This window comes from Nicotiana attenuata, chromosome 7, assembly GCF_001879085.1.
Source record: "Nicotiana attenuata strain UT chromosome 7, NIATTr2, whole genome shotgun sequence".
Classification (NCBI taxonomy): domain Eukaryota; kingdom Viridiplantae; phylum Streptophyta; class Magnoliopsida; order Solanales; family Solanaceae; genus Nicotiana; species Nicotiana attenuata.
This window is the reverse complement of record NC_031995.1, coordinates 92,154,990-92,164,993: the sequence shown is the minus strand read 5'-3', so window position 1 is coordinate 92,164,993 and position 10,004 is coordinate 92,154,990. Positions and strand designations below refer to the sequence as shown.

Here is a 10,004-nt window from a genome sequence, read left to right as displayed (position 1 = left end):
TAACAGTCCAACCACAGAACAATAGTAAAACAAAACAAGAGGGGTTAGAAAAGATTGAACATTTTAACTACAACAACAGGGACATTTGTTTATCTATAATTTTACTTTTAAGCATGATTAAACTAACCGTAAATGCTGATTAAGAAAAGTTGATATTAGGATCGATTCTCCTTATTAATAAAGATAAGATTGAACATTTAGATGAGAATTTTCTTACTTTATTAACACTCTAAAATTAAGGTCGACCAACAGCAAAACGAAAATGAAACCTTTCTTTCATTCAAACCACTTGAATTCTCTTATTCTATTAATTCCAATGGTACTATTACCTAATCATGTCCCTATATATAGTCCCCTTAGATATGGTAATTAATATACTACATAAAAAAAAACCCAGACATGGGCTACAGTTATCTTTCTTGTTCCACTTCGGTGGCAGCATCTTTGCTCTTTGGAATTTTCATTTTTTGGCTATTGCCTCAGTCTGCATTTTGCACGACAAGGCACTATACATTCAATGTATGCAAAACTTCCAACGAAAAAAGTGGTCATATGACTTAATTTACCTTTACTTCTTCTGATTGTCTCTAATGTCATTGAAGCTAAATACATTTTTGTTTCATGTTTGTTCTTATAGATTGTGCAGCATAATGTAACGCGATTATGCACCACGAAGAGCATAGTTAGCGTGAATGGACATTTTCCTGGCCCTCGTCTTGTTGCAAGAGAAGGTGATCGAGTGATCGTTAAGGTGGTTAACCATGTATCCAACAATATCTCTATTCATTGGTAAGAACTTAGAAACCATGAAACAAACAATATCGAAAACACCAAGTGATTCCTTTCTATCTGCCCAAACCTTGGTAGGCATAGTTACCCGGTACCTGTGCTGGTCGGAGATAGCAGGTGCCTAGTGAAATTAGTCGAGGTGGTGCGCAAGCTGGTCCGGACAATACAGTTATCAAAAAGAGAAGTTAATTCAAACAGTTACCTGCATTAAGAAAAATTGCTGAATGTACTGTTTCTTGCTATGCAGGCATGGAATTCGGCAACTTACAAGCGGATGGGCAGATGGACCAGCATATGTAACACAATGTCCGATACAAACTAACCAGAGATACACGTATAACTTCACGATCATCGGTCAGAGAGGAACTCTGTTCTGGCATGCTCATATTTCATGGCTCAGAGCAACAGTTTATGGACCTATTATCATTCTGCCAAGAAAAAATGAGTCCTATCCATTTAAGAAACCTTACAAGGAAATTCCAATCATATTTGGTAAGTATCATAAACCAGAACAACAACAATAACCCAGTATAATCTCACTTAGTGGGGTCTGGGGAGAGTAGTGTGTACGCAGACCTTACCCCTACCCTGGGGTAAAGAGGCTGTTTCCAAATACACACTCGGCATCCTTCCTTCCAAGAACTTCCCACCTTGCTCTTGGGAAGACTCGAACTCACAACCTCTTGGTTGGAAGTGGAGGTTGCTTACCATCAGAGCAACCCCTCTTGTCAGAGCCACTTTGTTAATTCCTTTTCATAGTCAAAATTTTTACATTAGTTTATAAAGTATTAATGCTCTGTTGTTTTTCAGGGGAATGGTGGAATGCAGATCCTGAGGCTGTAATTAACCAGGCTCTTCAGATAGGAGGTGGTCCAAATGTTTCAGATGCATATACCATTAATGGTTTCCCAGGGCCCTTGTATAATTGTTCCTCTAAAGGTATAATCAATGGCTATAGCCTATAATGACAAACACAATGTTTTCATTATGAAGAATTATCATTATAGCCATTTGTATTTAGGAGTGCATTATTACACAACTCACATTACTTTCTCAGCACTTAAGGTTAATCTCAAATTAATTAACTGAGCCATCCCATCATAATGTTAATACATTGTATACATGCAAGTGATTGAGGTTTAAACTCTTGAGACAAGTTAATTAGGACAGTACCAATGTCAATTTCAAAAAAAGTTTTTATGGAAGAATTAACCTAAACAGCGGCACATTCAATCGCTTAAATTAAAAATAGTCAGCAGATAAATAATATATGTGTAATCCATGTATAATATGTATATAACCGTGTATAATCCATGAGTAATCTATGTACCCTGGTTAGAAAAAGCAAACAGTGAATTCGGCCGGCTATTTGCGTAAAGATCCCAAGTTTATTTAATGTTTCATGTAATTCCCTCTAATTTTCTTGATTTCAGATACATTCAAGCTGAAAGTGAAACCAGGAAAGACTTATATGCTACGTCTGATCAACGCTGCACTGAATGATGAAATGTTCTTCAGCATTGCCAATCATACCCTCACCATTGTTGAAGCAGACGCTGTTTACACCAAACCATTTGACACAAATGTAGTTTTTATTACCCCTGGCCAAACCACCAATGTTCTTCTTAGAACAAAGCCGTTTCACCCAAACGCCACCTTCCTAATGGCGGCTCAGCCATATTTCACCGGCCAAGGAACGTTTGACAACTCCACTGTTGCCGGTATCCTAGAATATAAACCCCCCTTAAATGGTTCTCCGACCAGCAGCGATAAAATCAAGCTCTTTAAACCAACTCTACCAAATATAACTGCAACAGGTTTTGTTGCTAATTTCACCAAGAAATTCCGCAGCTTAGCCAGTGCTCGATTCCCAGCAAACGTTCCACAAACTGTTGACAAACGTTTTCTGTTTACAGTAGGACTAGGTTCGAGCCCATGCCCTAAAAACACGACATGTCAAGGACCTAATGGCACAAAATTTGCAGCATCAGTAAATAATGTATCTTTTGCTCTTCCAACAACAGCACTTCTGCAATCTCATTTCTTTGGACAATCAAACGGTGTTTACACCACAGATTTTCCAACCAACCCTCTAAATCCATTCAACTATACAGGAACTCCACCAAACAACACTTTAGTAACCACTGCAACAAAGACTGTTGTCTTGCCATTTAATTCGAGTGTCGAGGTTGTGCTACAGGACACTAACATTCTTGGCGCTGAAAATCACCCCCTTCACCTCCACGGTTACAATTTCTTCGTCGTTGGTGAAGGGTTTGGCAACTTTGATCCTAACAAAGACCCTGCCAACTTCAATCTCAATGATCCTGTAGAGAGGAACACGGTTGGTGTCCCGGCTGGTGGATGGATTGCTTTTAGATTCTTCGCAGATAACCCTGGTAAGAACTTTATCCTAATTAACAAATACTAAACAATTTTCTTTAAATCCTAATGTGCAAGTATGAAACAGGAGTATGGTTCATGCATTGCCATTTTGATGTGCACACAAGCTGGGGACTGAGGATGGCTTGGATCGTGTTAGATGGGCTATTACCGAGTCAAAAGTTACCTCCTCCACCTTCAGATCTTCCAAAATGTTGAACAAGAGCAGAGGTTCAACGGCTCGCTTGCAATTTCTTGAGTGTTTTTATCTCCTTTTTCGTTCCGGCTAATTAAGTTAATGTGTTATTCTTTTCTGTTACCTTGAAACAGTGAGAACTGTCAACAATGTTCTTCACTTATTTGACAAATTTATTCCCCATCAAGACTTTCGCCACTTCTCTTAAAAGTTCACTTCAAATCCTTCATATTAAATGATTTCATTTCTTCAAACTATGGAAGTGTACACATTTACACAGAAACATGAATAACTAACGTGACCAACAAGATCTCGGGTTCCAACCCTGAGTATGGAGTTGCCTTTGTTAGGAAGTGCATTAATGTGAGAATTGCGGCACAAATCCGGATTTAGCCGGGCCCTAATGCAGGTACCGAAACTGGGTGAGAAACAAAACAAAAAAGATTACTAACGTGTAAAATTCTTATTAGTGTGTTTGGACCCAACAAAAAGACATCCATGAAGAAAGGATAAATTAGCAATTTTACAAGCAAAGATGTATGAACAACGGACCAATTTAATAAGGTAATAGGGGTGGCAAAATGGTTAAAAGAAAATACTTAACTACTCATATTATCCACTAAAAATGGGTTAGATAATTAACTTTTTAAAAACGGTCAAATATGGATAAGAACCATATTATCCATTTAGAAAATGGATAACCAATGGGTAACTAATGGATAACCAACGGGTCTAACTTTTACATTTGTAAAGCCTCAAATTAGGGGTTCCTCAAGTGAGGGAGACTAAGAATTCTCCCAAAAGTGATCATATGCAAGAAGTCATGAATAATATGGGTTAACCGGTTTTTTATCCGTATTAAATATGGGTCGGGTCGGATAATTTATCTGTTTTACCCGAACCATATCCGACCCGACCCGCTCGTTTGCCACTCCTAGTAGTGAAGAGCATTGGCCGGATGTTCATAGATGCAATGAAGTATTTATGTCAACATCGTTTCTCTTTCAAGTTCCAACGATTGTTCTCAACATCCTTGGCTGCAGGTTTTTACTTCTTACTGCTGGAAGTTCAATATCGTTGCAAATTATATTGAATTTTAATTGGTTTACATTGTATAAATGTTTAAGAGGTGAGTACCGATCACAAAGAGCTTTGATCGTTTTACACTGAGAATTCCAATATCTTGGACGAACTGCATATTTTTGAAGATATTCTGTTTTAGAAGATAGCAGGTTAGACTTGGTTGTTCTAAGTTCATAATCCAATCACATTATACGGAACCATCTCTGCTGGGTTCTGTAGACTCTTTTTATCTCCACATCTAAAAGCTCTTAACGAAAATAATACCTGGACTCAGAGGTGAAGATAGGATTTGAAGTTTGTGGGTTCGAGATTTTTAATACTGGATTCTAAATTAATAATTCATGCATATTTTAGTTTGTGCACCTACTCTCATTCTGATATTTATCCTCAGGGAGTTCCCAAAATGCTTCTGTGACATTAAATTTTCTTATGGTTTTGTGTATTGTTTATATTTGCATGTACTTAATACTTGTTGAGTGATAATCATGCAAGACCAAACAAGAAGATAAGCAATAACAAGGAACAAAAATCATTATACTAAGATGTTTCTCTGAATTAATGTTTTTCTTTTCAATTTGACAAAACTTGCACCTAAAGCTCCTTAACAAGAAACTAATTGTATTACAAGCCTAGTGTGTTCAACCAAAAAATTTCAAAGAATGAAGGATACTCTAAACAATAACAAAAGGGAAGAAAAACAAGAAACATGTTCTGCCTTAGCAGAAAAGAGAAGATGGTGCTTTTAGAGTATTAACATATGAAATATCATCAACATTTAGGAAGATCAGCTGGTGGAGGAGGTAACTTCTGCTTGGGACCTTTTCCATCCATAACCATCCATGCCATTTTTAAGCCCCAACTTGTATGAACTTCAAGATGACAATGCATGAACCATACTCCTAAAAATTCATATACAACATTCATAAATATCATGTCAAAATAATTACAACTAAAAATAGACATTTCAACATTTAAATTCAAATTGTAATTTAATTTAATGAGTTGATTATGCTTTGTGCACTGACATGTAACCAATTATTACACTAGCTATCAGGTTAAATTGACTTATAATAACATGTAACTCTCTGTATCAGGCATTCATATATGGTAACCTAAACGATAGATTATTAACCTATCATAACCAGTTAAATTGTACTAGCGGTGTATATAACTTAAACTCTAATTCAATACCTGGGTTGTCAGCAAGGAAGCGAACGACGACCCAGCCACCGGATGGTACACCAACAGTGTTCCTTTCAGCAGGGTCGACAAGGTTGAAATTCGCAGGGTCCTTACTAGAATTATAATTTCCAAAACCTTGGCCAACAACAAAGAAATTGAAACCATGGAGGTGAAGAGGGTGACTTTCAGCACTAATGATACTTGTATCTTGCATAACTAATTCCACACTTGTATTAAAAGGTAGCACCACAACTTTTGTGCCTGAGGTAACAAAAATATTGTTTGGTGGATTTCCTGTGTAATTGAATTTAAAAGGTGGATTGATTGGAAAATCTGTGGTATAAACACCTTTGGATTGGTTAAAAAAGTGAGATTGAAGAAGTGCTACATTTGGCTGAACAAAAGATATATTGTTAACAGAAGCTGCTAATTTAGTGTTATTTGGACCTTGACATGTTTGGTTCTTAGGGCAAGGACTCAATCCTAATCCTACAGTGAAGAAGAAATGTTTATCAACTTTCTTAGGAACATTGGCCGGGAATTTTGCATTGGCTAAACTTCTTATTTTCTTGACAAAACTTGTAGCAAAAGTTGTGTCATTGAATATGGGGAGTTTGGGTTTTAGCAGAGGAAATTTGTTGCTCTTCTTGGTGTTATTAGATGGTTCATGATATTCTAAGATTCCAGTGGTGGTGGAATTGTCAAAGGCAGCAGGACCAGTGGCGTAAGGCCGAGCCGCCATGAGGAAGGTGGCATTAGGATGAATATGTTTGGTTTTCAAGAGGACATTTGTGGTTTGTCCTGGTGTTATAAGAATTGTGTTGGTCTTGAATGGTTTTATATAAACAGCATCAACTTCTACAACAGTAAGGTTGTGGTTAGCTATACTGAAGAAAAGTTCATCATTCAGTGCAGCATTGACTAATCTCAGTAAATATGTCTTCCCTGGTTTCACCTTCAATTTGAATGTACCTGCAAAACATATGAAAGTTCAGTTATTTTAATGTGACAAAAATAGTTTTATGACTTTACTGTTATAGTTACTGACAAAAAAATACTTTTATGATTTTACTATTATAGTGAGTAAATAAAGTTCGGCTACCGGGTTACTACTCTATTGTACCTTTAGCAGAGCAATTGTAGAAAAGTCCAGGAAGACCATTAATGGTATAAGCATCAGAAATATTTGGCGCTCCTCCTGTTTGAAGGGCTTTACTAATAATTGTTTCTGTATCTGCCTTCCACCATTCACCTACAATCCATGCAAATACATATAAGTAATTTTGGTTAAAAGTTACTGTATGACAATAAAAAGGGCATGTCGCGTTCCCACTGGGTCCGGGGAAGGGCCGCACCCCAAGAGGGTGTCATGTAGGCAGCCTACCCTGGTGCAAGCAATAGTGGCTAATTTCATGGCTTGAACCTGTGACCTATAGGTCACACGGAGACAACTTAACTGTTGCTCCAAGGCTCCCCTTATACTGTATGACAATAGAATAATAAAATGAGTAGTGATATAACTGATTAATAATTAAGTTTGAATATTACCAAAAAGAATGGGGATTTCCTTGAAGGGTTGTGGAAAAGGGTAAGCAACATCTTTCTTTGGAAGAATAACAATGGGTCCATAGAGTGTAACTCTCAGCCAGAAGATGTGAGCATGCCAAAACAAAGTTCCTCTTTGACCAGTTATTGTGAAATTGTATACATAACTCTGCCCTGTCTGAATTGGGCATTGTGTAATATATGCAGGTCCATCTGCCCATCCACTTCTTAGTTGTCTCACTCCATGCCTGGAGTAACATAATAAGCATATATTATTAGACTAGACGTACTGAGCCTGTGAGCCACTATGTTGTTCGGACTCTCTATGCTGTCGTATTCGTGTCGGATCATCCAAAAATATAATGCATTGCTTTTGGAGCATTTAACACGCACTTCTTGAAGAGTCCGACCAACATAGCTGAACCATAGGCAAGGTGGAGTATTTTATATTTTGATTACTATGTTTGTTAAGGAGATTAAGTTATTTGCATGTACAATATATAATTTTTTTTACACTATAAGCTTAATTAAGTTTACCTACAATAGTTAAATCTTCATAGTAAGTCTGATATGATAGCACAGAATATAAAGTAATCACATGCTATAGTCGGTTGTAAAAATTCTTTACACCGTCAATGTATATAACTTAAACTTCTGTTAAAATATAATAATCTGTACGAACAAAATATATAGCTCGCAACAGGAAAGGTTGTCCGTACCAATGAATGGTGATATTGTACTGAACATGGTTAACAACCTTGATAACAAGTCTGTCTCCTTCTCTTGCAATAATTCTAGGCCCTGGAAACTGGCCATTCACTGTTACAATGCTCTTTGTTTGACATAATCTCGTCATATTTTGCATTTGAATCTAACATTTTAAAAGAAAATTAGAAAAGAAAATCATCATGAATCTATAATGCACTAATGGAAAGTGATCAACCATATAATACGTACATTAAATTTGTAGTGTCTGGTAATCCCTGCATGCTTTGCAAGTGCTAGTGTATTAGCTAAAACCAACAATAATATAGTCAACAAAACGAGGTTTGAATTTTTCACAAAAGAGTACGCCATGTGTCAGATTTTTTTTGTTTCTTCTTGTTTGGATATACAGATGATTAAAAATGGTAATGAAAATGGAAGATTTATATATGTTGTGAGCGTTTGGTCAATTAGGTGGTTAAATAGGGGATTATAGACTCCATATTAACCTGTTTAGGGTGTTGGACCAACCATACTTTTGAGTGATGTTCAAGTTTGATAATTATTCTCTTATTCTATTCATATTCCACATAACGGTTTCTCAATGAATTTTGGTGGATATTTGCAGCTTCCTTTTTCTTTAGGAGTTTTTCATCAATAAAATTTGTAAAGAGTGAAGAAAATTATATTTTACTGACTTCTTTCTTTTCTTTTGATAGCTAGGAACTAATGTCTATGAATTGAATCCTGTATATGACCAAAAAAAGATTTTGCTTTTAATTTTTCTAACATTGTGGCAGCTGCTTCAGTACCCCATAACAACAATATTGCAATCTTGATTACGACAAGAAGACAAAAAATGAATTCGTGCATGCACTGCATGGTGATTAATTGGCAAATTGCCCCGCGACAAGCAGGCGAGCTAGCCAATTAGGTGTGGGCCAGTTACTTTAGCTTAAACATTATATATATATATATATATATAATATATATATATATATATATATATATACTATATATTATATATATTAAAACTCAAATTAACTAAAATGAGCTATATGGGTTTCGTGGCAAATTTAGAATTCATAAACTTTAAAATCTGCATCTGCCTCTGTCTCTGCCTCTACCCGCAAGCCATAAAACTCAAAGGATTCAAGCTATATATATATTGGTCGTATAAGGACACTACCTCCAGAAAATATCATATGTAACAGTAGGTATGTTAGAACTATTTTAACAGATTACCAATTAATGTTTATCAAGAGATATTGTGTTTTTTACCGAACTTAATACTTGTGTTTAGCTGAAATAGAGGAAAATAAAGGTTACATTTGCAAGAATAGTGATGACTAATAGTACTATTGTTATGGATAAATAATTAATTTATTAATATCAAAGTCATATATGACAGCTGCAATCTGTAACTTGGAGCTGAAATTCGAATACTCATATCAAGTTAAAGTGAAGAAAATATTTGGATAATTCGTGAACCAACAATTGGCAAATTTTAAGTTAATCAGTTGCACTCATTCGCCAACTTTTAACACTTAAGTACTAATCAAGTCAGGGACTTAATCTTAACTTCATCTTCTGTTAGTTGCTGTCGGTTGTTCGTTTTTCTCAATTGTTGTGTACCTAATAACAACTTTGATGTTTATTGATAGCTCATTTTATTTTTCATATCTGTGAATTTGTAAAAGTTCCAATTAGAGTGAACTCATTAAGGCAATAATACACTTCCGAATATGGATATTATTTTACAGAGAACTAGCTAATTGCTTCTGTTCTGTAGCTGAAACCAGAAAGAATTCACCTAGAGATTTTAAATTCCAAGTTTCCAACAGTTAGACGCAACCAGTAGCGGAGGCAGGATTTCCGTTAAGAGGTTCAAAAAAGAAAAAAGTTATCAAAAGAGACTGTGGCCAATGAGAACTGAACCAACAACCTAACAAAGGTTTTGTACCCCCTTGACTACTAAGCTATGCTTTTGGACTGTGTCAAGGGGATTCAATATATATATCCCAGCCCTAACGGTCACTAACGACCGGCCGGCAGGCGGCCACCCCCACCCAGCAGGTAAGTCCCTCTCCCTCCCTCATCTCTCTCTCGCCTTCCCCCCCCC

At 36.3% G+C, this 10,004-nt stretch overlaps 2 protein-coding genes across 2 annotated transcripts; one reads left to right on the top strand and one right to left on the bottom strand.

Moving 5' to 3' along the window:
* Positions 381–3,576, top strand: LOC109229478 (laccase-17-like). The gene is made up of 6 exons (XM_019394931.1): positions 381–519; positions 638–789; positions 1,037–1,281; positions 1,600–1,728; positions 2,223–3,188; positions 3,260–3,576. The coding sequence occupies exons 1-6, from the start codon at positions 400–402 to the stop codon at positions 3,388–3,390; spliced, it is 1,743 nt and encodes a 580-aa protein (XP_019250476.1). The 5' UTR covers positions 381–399; the 3' UTR covers positions 3,391–3,576.
* On the bottom strand, positions 4,981–8,300 carry LOC109229477 (laccase-17-like). Its single transcript, XM_019394930.1, has 6 exons — positions 8,135–8,300; positions 7,897–8,048; positions 7,181–7,425; positions 6,756–6,884; positions 5,642–6,604; positions 4,981–5,349 (listed from the first exon to the last, which is right to left on the bottom strand). Exons 1-6 carry the CDS (start codon positions 8,252–8,254, stop codon positions 5,219–5,221), a joined length of 1,740 nt encoding a protein of 579 aa, XP_019250475.1. The 5' UTR covers positions 8,255–8,300; the 3' UTR covers positions 4,981–5,218.

Excerpts from the sequence above, each read along its gene's own strand:
- LOC109229477 (XM_019394930.1), bottom strand. The coding sequence starts at position 8,254 with ATGGCGTACTCTTTTGTGAAAAATTCAAACCTCGTTTTGTTGACTATA. Across the intron at positions 8,049-8,134 it reads CCAGACACTACAAATTTAAT|ATTCAAATGCAAAATATGAC; the intron begins GTACGTATTATA and ends TTAAAATGTTAG. Across the intron at positions 7,426-7,896 it reads TACAATATCACCATTCATTG|GCATGGAGTGAGACAACTAA; the intron begins GTACGGACAACC and ends ATGTTACTCCAG.
- LOC109229478 (XM_019394931.1), top strand. The coding sequence starts at position 400 with ATGGGCTACAGTTATCTTTCTTGTTCCACTTCGGTGGCAGCATCTTTG. Across the intron at positions 520-637 it reads CAAGGCACTATACATTCAAT|ATTGTGCAGCATAATGTAAC; the intron begins GTATGCAAAACT and ends TTGTTCTTATAG. Across the intron at positions 3,189-3,259 it reads ATTCTTCGCAGATAACCCTG|GAGTATGGTTCATGCATTGC; the intron begins GTAAGAACTTTA and ends AGTATGAAACAG.